General features: G+C 46.1%; 1 protein-coding gene across 1 annotated transcript in view; it reads left to right on the forward strand.

Annotated features, from left to right (window-relative positions):
- The window catches only part of CDK13 (cyclin dependent kinase 13), a 55,674-nt gene that overhangs the window by 25,804 nt on the left and 7,735 nt on the right, over nt 1–22,135 (forward strand). The window contains exons 3-9 of the mRNA XM_066585077.1: nt 2,643–2,801; nt 5,154–5,293; nt 15,971–16,141; nt 17,732–17,921; nt 19,666–19,722; nt 20,767–20,868; nt 21,945–22,022. Coding sequence (XP_066441174.1) covers nt 2,643–2,801; nt 5,154–5,293; nt 15,971–16,141; nt 17,732–17,921; nt 19,666–19,722; nt 20,767–20,868; nt 21,945–22,022 — 897 coding nt within the window. The remainder of the gene's footprint in view (nt 1–2,642; nt 2,802–5,153; nt 5,294–15,970; nt 16,142–17,731; nt 17,922–19,665; nt 19,723–20,766; nt 20,869–21,944; nt 22,023–22,135) is intronic.

The following is a 22,135-nucleotide window of genomic DNA, read 5'->3' on the forward strand; positions in this document are numbered from 1 at the left end:
CCACGGGCCGATCATTGTTTGGATTTATGCCTGCTGAAATTGAATGATGAATAAATTACCATTGTCATTCGGTCACCACCGGCATTTACACCGAATATCGTTCAGATTCCTGCGAACCAGCGAGAATCTTTACAATAGTTGTTCCGTGTAAAGGGGCCCTAAAACAGTGAATTAATCCCATTACTTGGATTAGTCACTCAACCCTGGTTTACATTTTTGATAGTTTCTTCCTAAAACAATAGTATAATTAATCTTTTAAAGGGGTTTTGTCAGACTGTCAAAACTTCTCCAGCAGCTCCGTTATAAGATAACCACTCCTGGCATCATGGCGTCCAGGATGAGTGCTGATGCTAGGAGCTTCCACCAAGCAGTCTACCCAGAAGCTGGGGCAGTGATAGCCGCTTAGCTCCACTTCATTTTTACTCCTGTCTAGAAATGCTGCTTGGGTCATACCATATCTTTTGCTTTTCCCCCTGTGTTTGAGATCTGTACTTTCAGCTTGTGGTTAAAGTTCATCTAAATAATTCTTGCTATTATAGTTCTGGGTCATTCCAGGACAAATCGCCCCAAGTGGAACATCTCCAATTTTTACCCAACTTTGCACACTTGTTTGTTACTAGAATGTTGCGGTTATTTTTTTGAAGGTCGTAGAGAATCCTAATTGTTAGTCATTCATGTTTTGGAAGCTGTCAGGCGCAGAGAGATGTGCGAGTTATCATTCTCTTCGGAATAGGAAACCTCTTTTGTAAATCCACATAACGCTGTAATGTCAATACAAGTTGAAGTAAAATTGAAACCAAAAATTTAAATTTTTATTCTTTTGGAACTTAAAGGGGTTGTCCCGCGAAACAAAGTTGGGGTATACACTTCTGTATGGCCATATTAATGCACTTTGTAATGTACATTGTGCATTAATTATGAGCCATACAGAAGTTATTCACTTACCTGTTCCGTTGCTAGCGTCCCCGTCTCCATGGTGCCGTCTAATTAGACGCGCTTGCGCAGTCCGGTCTTCTCCGTGTTGAATGGGGCTGCTCGTGCCAGAGAGCGGCTCCTCGTAGCTCCGCCCCGTCACGTGTGCCGATTCCAGCCAATCAGGAGGCTGGAATCGGCAATGGACCGCACAGAAGACCTGCGGTCCACCGAGGGTGAAGATCCCGGCGGCCATCTTCGCAAGGTAAGTAAGAAGTCACCGGAGCGCGGGGATTCGGGTAAGTACTATCCGTTTTTTTTTTTTTTCAACACATGCATCGGGTTGGTCTCGCGCCGAACGGGGGGGGGGGGGGGGGGCTATTGAAAAAAAAAAAACCGTTTTGGCGCGGGACGACCCCTTTAACCATTAGAGAGAGAGAGGGAGAGAGCGGAAAACATACGTGTGTGTGTATATATATATGTGTGTGTGTAACTCGCGTACAGACTGGATATAAAAAGTCTACGCGGCCCTGTTACACTGCCACGTTTTTGTCCAACACAGAGGAATCGTTTCAGAATTATTGCCACCCTATGTGACCCATTATCTGGACAATTCCACTAAAAACAATCCTTGAAATCTGGTTGCATAAATCTGCACACCCTAAAACTAATACTTTGCTGATGCACCCTCTGACTTGATGACAACATTCAGTCTTTTTGGGCAGGCACATCCTGATTTGGCAATCCCTGTCCGCTCTTCCTTGCAAAATCACTCCAAGTCTGTCAGATTGCAAGGGCATCTTGTGTGTAGCGCCCTCTTTATGTCAACCCACAGACGTACAATCAAGTCTAGGCTCAAAAACCTAGATTCCCTTCTGCTGAAGCCATTCTCTTGGTGATTTGTCAGCTGCTTTGGGTCGTTGTCATGATGAAAGGTGAAATTCCCTTTTCATCTTCAGCTTTTTAGCCGAGGCCTGAAGGTTTTGTGCCAAAATGGACTCCCTACAGTTCCAGTAGCAGAACAGCCCCCGCATAATGCTGCCCCCACAATCTTCACTGGGGGTCTTCTGGCAGACTTGATGGAGTTTTTGACAGAACTGTTGACCAAAAAAGGAAAATGTTAGGGGTCTTTGAATGCAACGATAATCTGAAAAGGGAGGGGGGGGGGGATTATTTTAAACTGAGGGTAAAAATTGTAAGAGAAAACTTATAATCGGCCTGCAGAGTATAATTGTAACATTTAAGCTGCACTGTGGAAAAAACAACAAACTCCAGAATTGCAGATTTTGTGAATCTTCCCTCTATGGAAATAATAGAATAAAAAGCAACCAAAATGTTGTCCTTTACCCAATTTTTCGGACTATGATTTCATCCCCCCCGTACATTTCCCTACGCACAACAGTTGCCAAGATATGGATTATTAAAAATGTTTTTCTGACTTTTGGAAAATGTCACGCGCCGTACAATATCGCTGCCATACACATACGGCCTAATCATAGGATAACCTACACCAGACAGCGTTCCATCATGGAAGCGCTGCCTCATAACATCTACTGCATTACTGCGCTAACTGAACAGCATTACATGGGAATTCCTTTTTATTTGAGGGGGATTTTGCTACATACTTGCCAATTTCAGCTTATGTCTTTTAGTGATCCGAGCTCCATTTACACACAGTTTTATCCTTGAACCTATTTAATTTGCCACCCTTTTTGCTTTTTGTCTCCTAGTTTCCGAGTCTGTATACCAGGAAAGTCTGTGAAGGAGATGGAGAGAAAACTTCGGCACTTGCTCTCTGACTTGCCTCTCCCGCCCGTCCATACCGGTGGAGACCTGTCTTGTAGCCCCGAGGGAAAAAAATCCCAAGCGAAGAATAGAAAGAGACCCAGGTATGATAAAGTCAACAAATTGAGAAATAAAGTTTTTACAGCTATGAAAGTCATGTTTAATGCAAAACTAGTATGCCCAGTTGTGTGCCAGGAGTACTGCTGAAGGCTCCCGGCGGAGGTCACCATAATGCGTCTACAGGAATCATTGGCACCTACACAGGGAAATGTACACAGCGGCCTCATGCGTACTTGTACACGTGAGACTGAGCTGTGCCTAAGCACCGAAACTGATAATGGCCCCGCCCCTGAGAGCACAGATAGATGGCCCCGCCCCTGAGAGCACAGATAGATGGCCCCGCCCCTGAGAGCACGGATAGATGGCCCACGGGGAATGCGGGGCGCTTGGTCAGTGTAGGTGATGGGTGCGTCGAGAGACTGCGATACAATACACTGTAGAGCTGATATAAAGGTCTGCGATGTTGTTGGTGGCTGCTGTGCGGCGCTTCCATGGGAGTTCTAGCAGAAGTCTGGACTGTCCTACAGATTGGGGTCTCCGTCGCTGACTGCCGTGGTAGGGATGAATAGGGACCTGATCCTCCACATCAGTTCGCAGCAGCATTTTACGAATGGTGGACGATCCGCAGTCAAACATGGGCATTGAAAGACATGCATTTTCGAATTTTCCTTCACACTTGTGGATATGAATTGCGTATTCCACAAGCGAAAGAAAAATCGCAGCAAGCTCTATTTTACCGTGGAATATAATTGATACCAATGGAGGCGTGCAACCTGCAGCCCAAACACAATTAACATTGCATACGGGCTGCGAGTACCTGCATCATCATTAGGCACCAGAAATACAAACTGTACTGCGCATGACTGCCTGCGAGCCTCTGTGGTCATACGCACTACAGTACAGTGCCGTACGCTCAGTCACCGGCCAGGCTCACAGCCAGAATCTGCTGTGGGCCTCCCACATGCAGAATCCGACTCGCTCTTGTGCGCCCGGCCTAAGGCTACATTCACATTGCATTTCCTCTGCCGTCCTGGCTTACATAATCAGAATGGAACCCTTGCACATAATCCACGTCGGCCATTATTGACACTGAGACCTAGCAGTCTGTTTCAGTAGCTGTTCATATTTGCTGAGATGGATTATGTCCAGGGATTCTGTCCCAATCCCTGTTTTGGATGGGACCACTGGTCGGGAGGAGGAGACAGTGTATATGAAGCCTAAATATTTGCCAATCACTGCAGCATTTGAGGAACCAATCTCAGCCATTGCATTGAATGGCTGTGACTGGGTCGTGGAGCGCTGGCTCTGATTCGCTGAGCTGCGGTGCTCAAGAACCAATCAGGACCAGCACTTCCTGGACGCAGGGATTTTAAGCCTCCAAACCAAGAAGCGCTGGCTGAAAACTACAAGCAAGTCTGCCGGATCTGCAGAGGAGACGCGTGGCGGAGCTGACAGCGCCTGTTAGGTGATAAGTGTTGTGGGGTTTTTTTGTTTGTTTAATGCAGTTAGGGCTTACTGTAGGACTCCATAGGGAAACATGGGCTATAAAACATCGCAAACCGCGGCAATATTCAGCATCCCGCGATTTTTTCTTTTCTTGCAATATAGCAGCCTACAAAACATCGCTAATGTGAAGGAAAGTATGGGCTTCCTCACATAGTGGTAAGTGGAAATTACAGGGACGGCGAAGCGAGCTGCACTATATCAGCAGCTCAAGTGAAAGCAGCCGCCTAGCTGTGCAGCGTTCTTCTAAATCCCATTCACTTCTATGTGGGTTACAGAAGAGTGACGCCTACAGACCAGCACACAGCTTTTTTTGATAAGTTGCACAAAGTTCCAGCCTTCTGTCAGTGTGTGATGGACAATAGGGTAAGAACTCCTGAGCCTACAGTTACATCGGGGTTTGTATGGAGGGGGATCGGGCGCTGATACTATGTGTGTACCGGCTGTTTATTAGAGCTGACAGACGCTAGCAGCATTACGCTTATCGCAGTTGTTGAGCTATTCTGACAATGGCATTTCAATCCCCCCCCCCCCCCTTCCCCATTTAGATTTTGGCGGCAGAAGATATTTTTATTTTTTTCCAAAGTGATATTGTTTTTGAAAAGCAGTACAACAAAAAATATATATAAATTTGCTATTGTCGTGATCGTGCCGACCCGCACCCCAAACTTATGTCATTTTTGCTGGAGTATGTACACTGAAAAAACAAGACCCGCCCAAAGATAGCGGAATTGCGTGTCTTAACATCGTTTTTTTATATAAATAAAACACACATTTTAATGACTGTTACATTCTAAAGGAAGGGCACGCGGCTCTAAACATTACAACAGCCTAAATGGTTAAGAAAACGTTTTTTTAATGTGTTTTTTTTTCTTCTTCTAATTGCCCTAAAGGATCTGCGGTCCTCGCTGCGGTGAAATCCACGAGAATGAAATAGACTGGGGCAAGCGCTGTGTGGACAAGTTTGACATCATTGGTATCATTGGGGAAGGCACCTACGGACAGGTGTACAAAGCCAGAGATAAAGATACGGGTAAGAGGCCTGAACAACTAGTTTGGACGCAGTCTCCTATGTGTTTCATTATGGACTTGATGTAGACAGGTTTTCTTTTTGACTTGCTTATGATGGAGATCCCAGTTCAGCCTTCCCGACTCTTTGGGGAAAATGACTAAATCCAGTATATCTGATGCTGGAATTAGTATAATTTCACCAGCTGTACAGTGCGCCGAATACATGAGGAGGCACCAGCCCGGCAGCTTCATGCATCTTCACAGAAATATACCTCTGGTCCTGACCAAGCACATACTTTTGGCACAATATACTCTACTTTTTATTGTGAATTACAGATCTGTTGGTCCGCGGCCGCCACGCACCCTCTTAGCAAGCCATGCCCACTTTTCATGAAAGTGGCCCTTGTGTCTAATTTTCTCACTTGTCCACGCCAGTTTTCTAGCATTAAGTCGCCTTAAATGGCCCCTAATATTTTCTTTGTTTATTTAGGAGAATATAGAGGGAAGGATGCTTCCAGTGTCCTCCCAGCAAGCAGAGATGTTGCCTGCGCTAGCTGTCCATGTGATGCTGTACTGAGATGTTCTGGGATTGATGCCATTGCCTATGATCGCTACTGGAAGCAATAAAGCATTGCAGTACAGAAGTTCTGCAGCGGTTATGGCTTTTTAATGTCCCTAGAGGGACATAAAAATAAATGCATAAAGCTCCCCCATTTGTATAAAAATATTAAAATTCCCACATATTTGATATTGTATCCATAATGACCTCTACAGTAAATTGAACACACTATTTACTCGGCACGGCAAAAACTGTGCTTTAACAAGAGGATAAAACAGAAAAAAAATAAAGCACAAGGTTTTGTTTTTTTAATTTATAAATTTTTTTTTTTTTTTGCTCGTTTTACCTCCCAAAATAAGTAATAAAAGTGATCAAAATTCATGTACCTTTAAAATGTTGCCAATTTATACCACAGCTCGTCACGCGAAAAAAACAAGCCCTCACAGAGCTACATCCATGGAAAAAGTTATGGGACTTTGAATGCAACAATGAAGAAAAAAATGTTCTCTCCAAAAAAAGGGTGTTTTATTGTGCAAATAATACTAATTTTGGTATTGCCGTAATCATACCAACCTGCAAAAACGATGTAGCCTGTCAATTATGCTTTATGATTTAACGCTGTAAAAAAAAAGGCAGAATTGATGTGTTTTCTCTCCCTGCTGCTTAATGTCCACGGGGAACATCAGGCCCGCCGCGGATTCTTCATGCAGAGGCTAAAAAGTAAGCATTACTTACCTGTCCAGACGCTGCGGATCTGCCCTCCGTCGCAGCCGGATTTTCTTTCTTCGGCTCAGCAGATGTGCTCGGCACGCCAGCAGCGTGCCGCGCGCATGTGCCGTGCACTCTTATTTTTTTTTTTTTTAACTCCTGCTCTCCCGCGCTCCCGGGTGTGCCGTAGATCCGGAGGGATTCCCTAGGCTCCAATAGAAGCCTGCGGGAGCCGTCCCCGTGGGAGCCCCGCACTAAAATGGAGCATGCTGCGGGTGTTTTCCCGCACACGCAATCTGCGCCTCAGAGGAAAATGACATCCGCAGGTATTTAACTACCTGCGGGTGTCCAATGCATCCCTATGGGGCGAGGATCACGCGTGCGGGTGACCCGCTGTGGATCTGTCCCCGTGGACATGAGGCCTAAAAGTTTTACAATCTAGTATAGTTACCCAAAAAAAGTATCAATAAAAACTAGTTTGTCGCGCAAAAAACTAGCCCTCACACAGCCATGTTTTATTAATTGCAAAAAAAAAAAAAGTCTAAATCACCCCCCTTTTTATATTTCTAATAAAAGATTCTAAATCCTAAAACAAAAATACATATTTGGTAACGCCGCGTCAGATCTATCAAAATAACGCATTATTTACCACACATGATAAACCTCGTCATAAAAAAAAAAAAAAAAAAAAAAAAACACAACAGAAATGCACTTTTTTAGTCACCCTGTCTCCAAGAAAAAATGCAATAAAAAGTAGTTTGTATTCCAAAATGGTGCCACACAAACTCCAGAGCGTCCCACAAAAAATGAGCCCTCACACAACTATGTCGATGGAAGAATAAAAAAGTTATTGCGCGCAGAAGATGGCGGCAGAAAATATTTTTTTTTACATTATCTTTAAAAGTAGTACAGCAAAAAAACCAAAGCTATGTTTGGTAGCGCAGCAATGGTACTGATCCATAGAATAAAGTGATCAGGTCATTTTTGTTGCCGTTTGTGGCCTGTAAAAACAAGATGCACCGAAAGATGGCAGAATTTCATTTTTCTATTTCCATTTCTCTCTACTTAGAACTTTTTCAGTCCATTATATGGTACTTTAGCACCATTGAAAAATACAACTCGTCCCACAAAAAACAAGCCCTCATACAGCGACGTCGATGGATAAATAAAGGAGTTAGGTTTTTTGTTTTGTTTTTTTTAAGCGGGAAGGGAAAAACTAAAATAGAAATAAAAAAAACTGTCACTAAGGGGTTAAGGGACCTTTAACCCCTTAAGTGGCGGGTTTCCTACCACCCCGTCGTGCCCACCAGGGCAGGTTTTTTAAAATGGTCTAATCATTGAATTTCAACTAGTTTTGCAGTTGCGTCTCAAGAGCCATAACTTTTTTATTTTTCCATTGACATGGCCATATAAGGGCTTGTTTTTTGCGGGACAAGTTGGGATTTCCCTTCGACATCATGACAGCATACACTTGGAGGTTGCTCACCTGCTGACCTGATGGGACAGGAAAAGGCAGAGCATAAAAGAAACCTCCCCTCCACCAAACACCAGTGCTTTTCCTGTCCCTTCAGGACAGCAGCGGCAGAGCTCCAGCGATGCTGTCCCATGCTGGAGGTTCCAGGGCTTACCGGTAAGCGGCGGCATCTCTCCTGGCAGCCCTGGTTGCCCCAGTGGGAAGTACCTCATCTGGGAGCTAACCGGGGACTGCTTGGGCCTGGGTCCAAGTACGGGCTTTCCGGCACCACTGCGGCCGTCATTTAGGCGGCGGCCGCCATCTCTGGGTCCAGGGCCGAGCAGCAGCATTCCTCAAGGGGGCGTGGCCTCGGCGCAGCACTGGGAGTGACGCGGTGACGTCAGACGCTACACAGGGGGTGTGGCCTATCGGATAGGGGGCGTGGCCTAGCAGGCTGGCGCCGAATTCAATTTTTGAAGCTCCTCTGCACCAGGGAAGCAGCTGGTGTTTCTTCACGCCGGGGAAATCGATCCTAAGTACAGGAGTTTATCCCACAAGCGCAGGATGTCGGCCAGAGAGAACCCAGAGAATCTCCAAACTGTAAGTGGTCCAGTGGGCCAACCTACAGACACCTGCACTACATACACTTCCTTACTAACAGAGTTCTCCCTTGTCATTTCAGGACAGGGATACTCAAAAACCTAGGGAGGCTAAGAGGAGGAGTAAAAAGTGTCTAGTGCTTGGCCAAACTCGACGACTCCTACACCAAAACATTATGTGCCATTTGTTCTGCAAAAGTTCTGCAGGAGGAAAAATCTTCCCTTATGTCCGAAATTCGGTCGGTCGTCCGGGAAGAAGTTCAGTCCTCCCTCTCGGACCTCCAACCTGGGCCCTCGGGGGTTACACGAAGGTCTGCTCCGGCTGTGTCAGAGTCCGACTCTGACATGGCGGAAGATTTGGAGTTTGATAATCTTGGGGAAGTGTTGCAGGAGGAGAAAAAGTACCTTTTTTCCACCGCTGACATGGATCAACTTTTAAAAGCTGTACGTAGAACCATGCAGGTGGAGGAAGATGTGCAGCAACCCCGCACGGCGCAAGACGATATGTTTGCGGGATTGCTTCCACAACGGAAATCTTCGTTTCCTGTAAATGCCACACTCAAACAACTAATCCTGAACGAGTGGGATTGTGTGGATCAGACTCCGCTAATTCCTAGGGAGTTCAAGGAGCGCCTTTTATTTGTGGGAGACAAGGTGGCGTTTCTGGACGAAATGCCGAAAGTAGATGCGGCTATCGCTATGGTGTCCAGGAAGTCTGGACTACCATTTGAAGATACGTCCCACTTAAAGGAATCCTTGCACAATAAAGTGGACATGAGCATGCGCAAGGCCTGGTCCACGTCCAGCCTTATTATAAAATCCAATATCGCAGCCACTTCTGTGGCTCGCTCCATGGCGGTCTGGCTGGATCAGCTCGCGTCCCTAATTGATCAAAAAGCCTCCAGGGAAGAGTTTGCGAGCGGCATCCCTCTGCTACAGATGGCAGCGGGGTTTCTGGCGGATGCCTCTATGGAAACGGTCCGCTTCGGAGCTCGCATGGCAGCCCTATCCAACACCGCCAGAAGGGCAGTCTGGGTAAAGGAGTGATCGGGGGACTTAACATCCAAAAACAAGCTGTGTACCCTACCCTTTCGGGGCGCACGCATTTTTGGACCGGACCTGGATCGCCTGCTGGAAAAAGCAGCCATCAGACCGCCCAAGAGACCCTTCACTCCACGTCCCTCGTCTACATACGCTGGGAAAGGGAAGACCGGAAGATGGTCTTATCCGAAGGGCGGAAGGGGTAAGACTCTTATTGTTGTCCCTCAGCCCGCATCTTCGTGCCCAGTGGGCGGTAGACTGGCTCGTTTTGCCACTAGTTGGCGTAACATAACGACTAACGAGTGGGTGCTACACCTGGTGGCGGAGGGGTACAAGATCGAACTAGAATCTCGCCCCCCTGACAGATTTATTGTAACCTCAATCCAGTCTCCAGGCCTAGAGCAGGCTCTGTTGAGAGGTGTACAGAACCTGCTGGATCTTGGCGCGGTTATCCCCGTCTCCAAGAAGGAACGGGGGAAGGGATTTTATTCCTCCCTTTTTCTGGTTCCCAAACCAGATGGTTCCCACCACACAATAATTAACCTCAAAGAACTGAATAAATTCATTGAGTATAGGAAATTTAAAATGGAGACTATCAGAACTGCAACTCCCCTAATTGCCAGGGATAATGTAATGGCTACAATTGACCTAAAGGATGCTTACTTTCACATCCCCATTTACGCAACTCGCAAAAGTTCCTGAGGTTTGCGCTGAGAATGGAAGGGGAAATCTGTCACTTTCAGTTTATTTGCCACCCATTTGGAATTTCCTCTGCTCCGCGGATTTTTTCCAAGGTGGTGATAGAAATGGTTGCCTTTTTGCGCAATCGTGGGATTATTATCGTCCCCTACTTGGACGACTTCCTGTTGGTGGCAGATTCCCCGACTATTCTGAGGTCACACTTGGGTTCCACGCTTCAACTGTTTAAGGACCTGGGTTGGATTATTAATGATCTAAAATCCAACATGGAACCAGAAACCGGGAAAAAAATTCCTGGGAGTCATTCTGGATTCCAGTCTCCAAAATTCGTCCCTTCCTCCTCTAAGGAAACAGCTTATTTTAGAGGAATGTTCCACTCTCTATAAAAAAATCTAGAGTAACAGTAAGAGACGCAATGCGGATCCTGGGGCTAATGACTTCGTGTATTGGTGTGGTTCCCTGGGCCCAGTTCCATAGTCGCGGTCTCCAGTCACTAATCCTTCAGAATTGGGACAAGTTACAGTCCTCACTTGACCAGACAATCTCTATTTCTGCTAAAACCAGATCTTCACTCCGCTGGTGGTTGTCATCGGACAACCTGTCACGGGCATCCGAATGAAACTTGGACCCTGCAATAATAATCACAACAGATGCCAGCGCCAAAGGGTGGGGGGCCCACTTTAAAGGCGGTCATATACAGGGTACTTGGGACGCTCATGAGAGATCTGGTTCATCTAACTTTAGAGAACTTAATGTGGTCTGGAAATCCCTACGTAGCCTGCAATCGCTCTTGGGGATGAAGCATGTGAGGATCTTTTCAGATAATATTACAACAGTGTCACTCATTCGCCACCAGGGTACCACCAGGAATCCTCTACTGCAGCAGTTGGCAGGAAGGATCCTTCAGTGGGCGGAACTCACAACCAAGTCACTGTCCGGCCTTTCACATAAAAGGAGCCGAGAATTCAGCCGCAGACTTTCTAAGCAGGAAGAAAGTGGACCCAGGAGAGTGGGAACTCCATCCCGAGGTGTTCAGCCTGCTTGTGACGAAATGGGGGGTACCAGAAATAGACGTCAAGCGCAAATACCAAGTGCCGGCTTTTCTTTTCCCGAGGCGCGGAGAAACAGGCCTTGAGCACGGACGCTCTCTCTCACCCCTGGGTTTGGGACTTAGCGTATGCTTTTCCCCCTTTACCATTAATTCCGCTCCTACTAAGGAAATTACTGCGGTCAAGCCTGTCAGTAATTCTGGTAGCACCTTATTGGCCCAAAAGACCTTGGTTTCCCCTCCTGAGATCTCTGTCAGTAGGAGAGCCTTTCCACCTTCCACCAAGACCGGACCTATTGCTGCAGGGCCCTCTTCTTTACCCGGAGGTTCACAAGTTCAGGCTTACGGCCTGGATCTTGAACGGGTAAAATTCTTGGGGAAGGGTCTTTCTCCGAACGCAATTTCCACTATTAGCGAGAGCCTTAAACCCTCGACAAAAAAGATCTATTCCAAAGTCTGGAAAAAATTCTCAGAGTGGATGGGCCAGGACATCCAGCAGTTAGATCAGCCAGACATCCGCAAAATCCTAGATTTTCTCCAGGCGGGCCTGGATAAAGGGTTGAGTCCGAATACCCTCAAAGTCCAAGTTGCGGCTTTGGGGGCTTTCTTTGATCTCGCGCTTGTGGAGCACAGGTGGATTAGGAGATTTCTTAGAGGGGCAAGTAGATTGCATCCATTTACAAGGCTTACGGCACCCCCCTGGGATCTGACCATAGTCCTTCAGGCCTTCTGCGATCCCCCATTTGAACCTATTAGAGATCTATCCATCGCCTTGCTGACGTATAAGGTAGCCCTCCTTGTGGCAGTCACGTCGGCTAGACGCGTGGGTGAAATCCAGGCCCTCTCACGAAGGGCCCCAGATATGACTATTCACCCAGACAAAATAGTATTTTCTTTAGACCCGTCCTTTCAGCCTAAAGTCTTGTCAGATTTCCACAGAGGCCAGCCTATAGTCATTCCAGCCTTCTGCCAAGATTTCAAAAACGAAAAGGAGCAGAAGCTCCATAATCTAGATGTCAAAAGAGCTGTACTAGAGTACCTTGAGGCAACGGAAAGTTTCAGAAAGACTGATAAACTTTTCGTTCAATTTCAGGGGCAGGCCAAAGGAAGGGCCGCTTCTAAAGATGCGATCGCCCGGTGTCTCAGGAGAGCTGTCCAGGAGGCTTACAAGGCCAAGGGCATCCCTCCTCCAGAAGGATTGAAGGCCCACTCTGTGAGCAGTGGCATCTTCTTGGGCAGAAAGAGCGCACGCGTCAATCGAGCAGATTTGTAACGCAGCCACGTGGACTTCTGGCCATACTTTTATTAAACACTACAGGCTGGACTTTAAATGTAGTCAGGACGCAACGCAGTAATCCCTCCCTAAAAAAGCCCATGCCAGTTATTTGGTATTCCTCCAGATGTATGCTGTCATGATGTCGAAGGGAAAACGGGTATTTTTCTTACCGATAATTCCCTTTCTTGAAGGCATCATGACAGCATACGGGCTTCCCCCCCCCCCTCCCTCACCAACATGGTTACCCTTGTTTGTCTAACACATGAGGTAATGTGTATGCTTATGATTTCTTTGTCTGAGGTGTGTGATGCCAATAAAAACACACCTTCTGGTTAAAGGGGTTGTCCCGCGGCAGCAAGTGGGGTTAAGTACTTCTGTATGGCCATATTAATGCACTTTGTAATGTACATTGTGCATTAATTATGAGCCATACAGAAGTTATAAGAAGTTTTTCACTTACCTGCTCCGTTGCTAGCGTCCTCGTCTCCATGGTGCCGACTAATTTTCGCCGTCTAATGGCCAAATTAGCCGCGCTTGCGCAGTCCGGGTCTTCTTCTGTTCTCAATGGGGCTCCGTGTAGCTCCGCCCCGTCACGTGCCGATTCCAGCCAATCAGGAGGCTGGAATCGGCAATGGACCGCACAGAAGCCCTGCGGTCCACGGAGGGAGAAGATGCCGGCGGCCATCTTCAGCCGGTAAGTAAGAAGTCACCGGAGCGCGGGGATTCAGGTAAGCGCTGTGCGGATTTTTCTTTAGGTCCCTGCATCGGGGTTGTCTCGTGCCGAACGGGGGGGGGGGGGGGGGGGTTGAAAAAAAAAAAAAACCCGTTTCGGCGCGGGACAACCCCTTTAAGTATTCTGTCACTGTGGTTATTTGGAACGCACTGGTGTTTGGTGGAGGGGAGGTTTCTTTTATGCTCTGCCTTTTCCTGTCCCATTAGGTCAGCAGGTGAGCAACCTCCAGATGTATGCTGTCATGATGCCTTCAAGAAAGGGAATTGTCGGTAGGAAAAATTCCCGTTTTTTTTAAACGGGGGAGGAAAAAAAGAAATGGGGGAAAAAAGAAAAAAAGGGGCCATGTCATTAAGGGGTTAAATGTATTAACTTCCCTCTCTGGGTCATTACGACGCAGGGATACCACATGTGTGATTTTATTTTTGATGTTTTACAAAGTAAAGGGAGACAAGTGTTTTTTATTTTTTTTATAATTTTCTTCTTTTTTTTTTTTTCTTTTTTTTTTTATTGTCCCTTTAGGGGACTTCCACAGGGACCCATCAGGACCCCCTGATCACATTCCGGGGGTCCGATGGTGACAGCCCTTTACATGCTGCAGTGACAGCCCTTTACATGCTGCAGTCACATAGACTGCAGCATGTAAAGGGTTAACACAGCAGAGATCGGAGGTTTTCTCTGATCTCTGCTGTAAGAGCAGGTACCTAGCTGTCCTCTCACAGCCAAGCACCAAGCTCTCCCTGCCATAGAGACCATCGGCTTGCTTCTGACAAGCCGATGGTCTCTATGGCAACCTGTAAACAAAGCAGGAGATTGCCGGCATATCGGCAATATCTTCTGCTGGTTTTTCAAAGCCCTTGCTTTGTTCTCTGTGGGTCTGTGCAGGCAGAGCACACTGCCACAGCTTGTGGCATTGTCCTCTGCAGCTCCCATAGTGATACATAGCCCGGAAATCTTCCGGGCTATGTCGCTATGAGCAATGGAGCTCGTCCCGGAAAATTTCCGGGCGTGCCACTCAAGGGGTTAAGACAGGCAGAGTATTTCTGCTGGGTTGCAGCAGAATTTGCCTCAGCCGAATTCTGCATCAAAAGCTGCAGGGCAAACACTGGCTATTTGTGCGGAGTTACTGGCTGACTTGAGCCATTTTCATTCCACATCAGTATGTACAGTGCTGTGCAGAACGTACCGCGACTTGCTGTGCGGAATGTGGAACGTTGCGCCTTTGTGAAGGGTTAAGAAAAAAAAAAGTGTACTCACAAAAACAGTAAGGCCTCATGTCCACGGGGAAAATCAGGCCCGCCGCGGATTCTTCATGGAGAATCCCGCAGCGGGTCCCTCCTGCCCCGCGGACGTGAGGCTAAAAATAAGAATAAACTCACCTGTCCGGACACTGCGGATCTTCCCTGTGTCGCAGCCGGATTTTCTTACTGCGGCCCGGTGGATGTGCTCGGCACGCCGGAGGCGTGCCGGGCGCATCCGCCGGCCCAAATAAAGATCCGGCCACGACGAGGGAAGATCGCTGCGGAAGTATCCCAGGATATGTGTCGCCCCGAGCGCCAGCGATTACTGCGCATGCGCAATGAAGTGCCGGCAGATCCGCAGTGTGTGCAGAAGACGCTGGACAGGTAAGCTGGAGTCACCGGGTGGTCGAACTCCGCTGTTATACGCCGCAACTCGGGTTGTGGCATATAACAGTGTACAGCCAATGCTCTGAGAGCCCTGACAGCACATCGGGTACCGCCAGGATTGAGAGCTGTAAGGGAAGAGGCTGTCTGTAGAATAGAACGGCTTCCCTTCACAGTGCCCGGGAACAGCGGCTGCATATGGTGGGGAGAGCTATACAACACATGGTTGGGGTTGGGGAGGGGGCACAGCGTTAGCGAAAATACAGTATATCTAATAAAGACCCTTCATACCTTGTTATACACAACAGTATAGTATTGTCATCTGTTCTGTAGAGAACACTGCAGGCTCATCTGGGTGGAGTGCCCCCTATTGTTGTACACCTGTTGAGGTTCTCAGCCCCGCCTTCCCCTAGCTGCATAGCAGAAGATAGTACTACACCCAGCGTGAGAAATGCTGGGCTTGGTAGATTTACACCAGTAGGCGTTTTCCTATATGTTGCGCCCCCCATTATCCTCACCGCCCGCCATCTCCACGGATCGATTGTCGATGTAAAATATAAATAAATTGAGTTTTGGGGTGTTTTTTGTTTTTTTTTTTAAAGAAAAATGTACTAAATAGTTTGATAAAACCTATTGCAAAAATGCTGAGAATCGCCTATTCTATACATGAAAGTGCAGGTTACCCTTTTTAAGGTATTTAAAATCTGCTTTTGGTTGATGACCTAGGCTCATGCTGTGAGCGGACCGCACCTCCTGGAGACCAGTTTTCAATTCAGTTTGGGGTGAATATCCCAGAGGTTTCATTGTATTTATTTAAAGCTTTTCGATTTAGAAAAACTTCCTCATTATTAATAATAGTAATAATAATAATATTGAAGATTGGGTAAAAACGTGCAGGATGGCAGCAGCTGTATGTTTGTTGCCCACCTGTTTAATTTTGTGGGGCTTTGTTTTTTGTCAGGAGAGATGGTGGCTTTAAAGAAAGTTCGCCTGGACAATGAGAAGGAAGGTTTCCCCATTACAGCTATACGCGAAATTAAAATTCTTCGACAGCTCACACACCAGAGCATCATTAACATGAAGGAGATCGTCACGGACAAGGAGGATGCTGTGGACTTCAAGAAAGATAAAGGTTTGGGCCCTTTAAAGTTTACTCCAAACTTTCTGCTGCAAAAAAAGAAAAATAAACCTATTATCTCCTGTTATTGAATTGGTCAAAAAATGGATTGCAGGGGGTATACTAAATCAGATGAAGAACAAGCAGGCAGACTAAAGAGAATAAAGAACACAATGTGTTGCACTTTAATCATTTACAACCAAACTTATTAAAGGTGTTGACGGCTGGGGGGGGGGGGGGGGGGGTCTGTAGTAAAGCCAAGTCTACCCATAATTGTCATCTATAGGGACATAAAATCATCTAGATCACCTGCATAGAATGCATTTTTGGGACACACCTGACTCAGAAGACAATATACATATACAAAAGCAATGATGGCAAAGAAAATATTTACAGTGAAAAACAAAATGGGGGGGGGGGGACCTTTTCTCTCTTTATATGAACAATAAAAAGGGACGTCTTCCCGTCTAAAAAGTGAACCATTAAAAAAAACAAAAAAAAACAAACTATTTTGGCTTGCATGGTGAGTGCCAAAATTGCTGCTGTTTGGTTACTCTCCAAAAAAGTGAATTAGGAAAAGTCACATGTACCCCACAATGATGCCAATAAAAAGTATAGCTCTCCCTGCAAAGTAACCAGCTGTCACACAGCTACAATGACAGAAAAAAAAAAAAATAAATGTTTTTCTCTTGCGATATTTTGACTCCCATTTTTTTTTCCCAAGAAAAAAATTCTATCACCGTAATCATGCTGACCTACAAAATAAAGAGCGCGAGTCATTTTTATTACTCCGTTAATGCTGTAAGAACAAAACCGAAAAAATGCCTGCAGAATTGTCTTTCTATTTCACCCCATTTAAAAAGGTTTTCAGCACATTCTATAGTGCCATTAATAATAGAACTAGTCCTGCAATAAGCGAGTCCTCACATGGCTGTCGACAGACGAACAAAAGTTATTGCTTTCGGAAAGCGAGGATGACACTGACAGAAAAATGGCTGACTGGAAGAAGTTAATGGAATGGCCTGTGGTTCACATAAGAGATGTCAAGAGTGATACGGTACCCAGATAAAGCCATGATAGAGAAAAACAGTATTAGCATAGGAGTATAGTTTAATGCCTTTATCTGGGAGCATCTATGAAAGTGCATGCAGGATTCTAGTTCCACAGACCACAGGGCATGCTGCAATCAGTAGTTCTACAGACAAGTCATGCTGATAGAGAAAAATAGCAGAAATGACATGCTAGTCATCTGTACTATGTATCGGTGTGACTTGTGGAACTACAGATTCCAGCATAAGCTGGCAAGGCCTGCGTAACTTAACCACAGATGGTCCTGAGCAGCAGCAGTAACATGCCTTCATGCCCACCTCCCAAATATAGTCCTTTTTCAGGATGCGTTCACACTTGGCAGATTTTAGTACGGATCCACACCAAAGTCTGCAGCTCTTTTTCTGCTTTGGATTTTAGTGCAGATTTTGACACGTATCTCTAGCGGAGTTCAGTTTTCAGCTGGAGGGGTAAAGTCTGCTGTGGATCCGTGTCAAAATCTGCACCAAAATCCGTCAATGTGATTGTAATCCACTGATGCCCTTTCTGTTACTCCAGGTGCGTTTTACCTAGTGTTCGAGTACATGGACCATGATCTGATGGGACTGCTCGAATCCGGACTTGTGCATTTCAACGAACTTCACATAAAGTCTTTCATGAGGCAACTTATGGAAGGTTTGGACTACTGCCACAAGAAGAACTTTTTGCACAGAGACATTAAATGTTCCAATATTCTACTAAACAACAGGTACTTCCCGCTGACATCTGCTGTCGCTTCTCTATAATCATATTCTAGTACTCTGAGAATAAAAGATCTGCACTTACTTCATTTGTGTGCAGAGGAAATTTAGCGTTAAGCTTTCTTATTTTTAAGGCTGCCCATACGCCCTGCGGTGACCCTCTCTAACCATATGGGGGTCACCACTAAATGACGGGCGGCACCTGGACCTAAAAGGGTTTTTCAGGGAGAATAATATTGATCTGCGGTATCCTCAGGATAGGTGATCAATAGTTGATCGGCCAGGGTCCGTCCCTTGGGATCTCGACTGATCAGCTAATTGTGCGCCCGCTGACAGCGCCACAAATACTTATGGATCAGAGTGGTAGCCTCCGCGCCGACCTATGTAGTGGCCGACGCTTGTAATTGCAGGCAGAACTGGTATTGATTTCAATGAAAAGCCATGCCTGCAGTTACAAGCGCCGGCCACTACACTGAGGTTGGCGCAGGGGCCTCCGCTGCTTCAGCTCCGACCTCTGTGTATTTGTGGCGCTGACAGCATGTGCCCGCTCAGCTAATCGGTCAGGGTCCTGAGTGACTGACCCCAGCCGATCAATTATTGATGACCTATAGGATAGGTCATCAGTAGAATTCTCCCTTGAAAACCCCTTTTAAACAGCAGGTCCCGGTTCTGCTCAGCAACTATCGGGGATCCACATACAGTTATAGCTGATCAGCTGAAGTGTTTACGGGGATCGCGCGGTGCAGGAAACTGTCTCTTTTCGGGTTCCGATGTGTGCGATCTCCTATATGAGTCTATGGGACAGTGTGTGCACGGGACTCCAAAAAGTGTCAGATTTTCCTGCACTGTGTAACAGCGCTGGATGGCGGGGGCGGGCCACTGTAAAATAATACATTACCCGGCTCCCTGTCGCCTCTCCTAGCCGCAGCATAACCTAGTTTATAGTGCTGTGAGGATGGGACGGGTTCCCTTTTTAATGTGATTTTGAGATCTAAGCTCCAGTCCTTACTCTCTAGTCACAGCGCCAGCAAGCATTTAACATCATGACATTCCATCTGTCCTTGCAGCGATTGGTTATCTTCTCCTGTTGTATCGTTTGTGAAGGTTTTATTAGGGTTCTTTTTAAATCATCAAGATTATAATATAGATTTTTGGTTCTCCTTGATAATTGTACTTTTTAAGAGGCTTGTACCAAGATGACAGTTTATCACCTATTCACAGGTTAGATAAGTCTGAGGGGGTCGATCTCACCTCTGCTTCCCTAGAAGTAGTAATCAGTGATGTACACAATATACTAGTAGTATATATATATATATACTAGTAGTCACTAACCATATCTAGTAGCACAGTTGTATTTTCGGATTGCGGACATTACTTCCACTTACTGCAGCGGACAGGACACCTTCCTTCTCCTGTACTGATGTGACCGAGAAGGAAGAATGATGGCTGACGTAACGACCTCTTTACTATTGATTCACATTAGTATACCGGTGTAGTGTGGAATGGTTACCGCTAAATTAGTTTGATGTAATCTTCACTGTTTTTAGTTTTGTTTTTTCTCTTAATTATTTTTTCAGCTAAATAAATTTAGTGATCGCTTCCAGACCGTCGTCTTTCTTCAAAAGTTGATTCCTTTTGCTGTAGGAACAGTGTATTAATACCTTGCTATGTTCGGCATCATTCTGTTTGAATGTAATGTGTGCTCAAACCCTCCCATAATGTATATTCTCATCAGTGTGTGTTTTCCACTAGGGGGCAGATCAAGCTTGCTGATTTTGGACTTGCTAGACTGTACAGCTCAGAAGAAAGGTGAGTTCTTGGATGGTACTAACCAGTGATTACTTTTAAAGGGTCCTTCTAGGTTGCAGTAATTCTAACTGATCACTTAGTAGTTTAATTTTGGGGTCCGCTCCCACCCACACCAGTCGGCTGTTTGAGAATAGGCCTGCGGTGCTCGGATGAGATCTGTGGTCTCTTCCTTATATACCGGACACCACACCTTTTACCGGGTAATGCAGCGTAATCCCAGGCTTTGGATAGATCATGGACCTGACATCCACCGGCTAATGAAGAGGCCATACTGTTCCCCCTACGTGCTGTGACCTCTTCAATTAGCTGATGGTCGCGGTCCCCCCACCCAGCTACTAATGATGACCTATGCTAACAATAGGCCGTCAGTAACTGCAGGAATCCTGTTGTCGATGACTAAAAATTTATCTTGGGGAGATTATTGGACAGGCGGTTAGTACTGCGCTAAGTAAATCAGTGGTGTTGCTTTCAGGAAGATAAATGGCAAGCTTTAGAGACCTAAGTAGTCTTGAAAGGTTGCTGTTTAACATGCCTTTTAATCGCTAACAAAAATTAACCCTATCTGCAAGGAGGCATTAACACAGGCTGGTTATTGGGCACGAACGTTCATATCCCAACTGCCATCCTGTGTACATGTGCAGCCGACTAGCTGGGGAGTGAGAAAATCCCCACTCATCCACTTGTTTGTTCCACGTTTCGGCCGTGTGTCTCAGGGGAACTGAGAGATTACTGCTGATCAGTGACTGGTCACTTGTTCGGCTTTATGGGGACGAATTTGTATGTTAGTACAATCTGCTGTGTGAACAGCATTGAATGGGTGGCACTCCGCATGCTTTGTGGAGCTGCACTCTTTACAGTAGGCCGGTTCTCTGTTTGTGGAAGTAGGTCCCAGCCGAGCGCAAGAACGCTTTTTTTTTTTTTTTTTTCTTCACTTTTTAAGAAGTTGTTGGATTCACTGAAGGATCCATTTTCTTAGTCGTTGCTGAGTCACAAGTTCGTACGTGCTGGAATTCTTAACCCTTTTCTCATTCTTTGCATGTTTAGTCGCCCTTACACAAATAAGGTGATCACGCTCTGGTATCGCCCGCCAGAGTTACTGCTTGGAGAAGAACGTTATACACCGGCTATTGATGTCTGGAGCTGCGGGTGAGTGGAAGCGTCCCTTATGAAGTAGTCTGACTTCCCTGTTCTTATATGCATAAAGAGTTTCTGGATTGTCAAAATAGATGTAAAACTTCCATCCTGGCCTATAGAAGTCCATTATGACTGAGCCTCGTGCTGCTGCAAAATTCTTATCCCTTTTCTGCGACTTGTAGGGCTAATTGAAGGTATCGCAGACCTTTTAGTATAGCATTCAAATGACTTAAGAGTCAGTTTATTACAAGTTACCATGTAGTACCGTGCGGCAGGAAGAGGCCGTCGACATGGAACCGGAACTTTCTGTACAGAAAAAAGTGCGCTGTGATATTTCCAGACTGTTGCAGAAATGCTCCGGGTCTTTACTGGATTTCTCTCCTTCAGGCCAATTTCACACAGTAGGCGAGTGCGATCACGTGCGATGAATCATGGTTTTATCTCAAAATCGCTTGTGTTGTAGGGATCCTTTGCTGCGGCTGTCAGCCTGCAGTGGAGGATCACTGTGTTTCTCTCATTGCTTTCAATGGGAGACCTTGCATCGTTTGCACCTAGCATGCAGTATGATGCTGCCACCGGCCCCATTGGGAATAGTGGGCAATGTGAGGGCACGCCCCAAGAAAGGACGTGCCGCAATTTGTTTCCCGCATTGTGATGCAGTGCAGGAAAAATTTGCTTATGTGTACGATCCCATTCTCGAAATGCACAAATCTTGCATGATTTTTTCGGCCGAGTGAAATGCCTCAGTATGAAATCAACAGTGAATCCTCGGCACCAGCTGCATGTGAACGTGACTAGAGCGTTATCGCTGATTTGCTGCGAAGTCTAAGGACATAAAATCCCTCCGCCGCTGCCCCTAATACTTTGTTTCACGGGACCATATCTGAAACATTAACAGATTTCCGCAGCTTCTCTGTTGTCCCGGCGGCTTTGTAGTCCGACTTGTTTCTTATCTTGTTGGTTATAAGACATTTTGGCCTTTTGTAAACTTCAGCGAAAGGAAACCTTTCCCAGTTTAGTCAGTGAATGTATGTGAGCTGCTCCGCATGAAAGGCTGCAGTAACAGAACAAGATGTTCTCTTCAACAGGTGTATTCTTGGGGAGCTATTCACAAAGAAACCCATCTTCCAAGCCAATCAAGAATTAGCACAACTCGAACTGATAAGGTGAGGGGGCCGTATATGTAGAACTATTCTGATATGTACCGTGTGGTGACATTTATATGTGGACAGAGTTGGATATTCCACGATCAGTTTATAAGTGTGTTCAAACTGGAACA

The sequence above is a fragment of the Eleutherodactylus coqui genome, chromosome 12 (genome assembly GCF_035609145.1).
Source record: "Eleutherodactylus coqui strain aEleCoq1 chromosome 12, aEleCoq1.hap1, whole genome shotgun sequence".
Classification (NCBI taxonomy): Eukaryota; Metazoa; Chordata; class Amphibia; order Anura; family Eleutherodactylidae; genus Eleutherodactylus; species Eleutherodactylus coqui.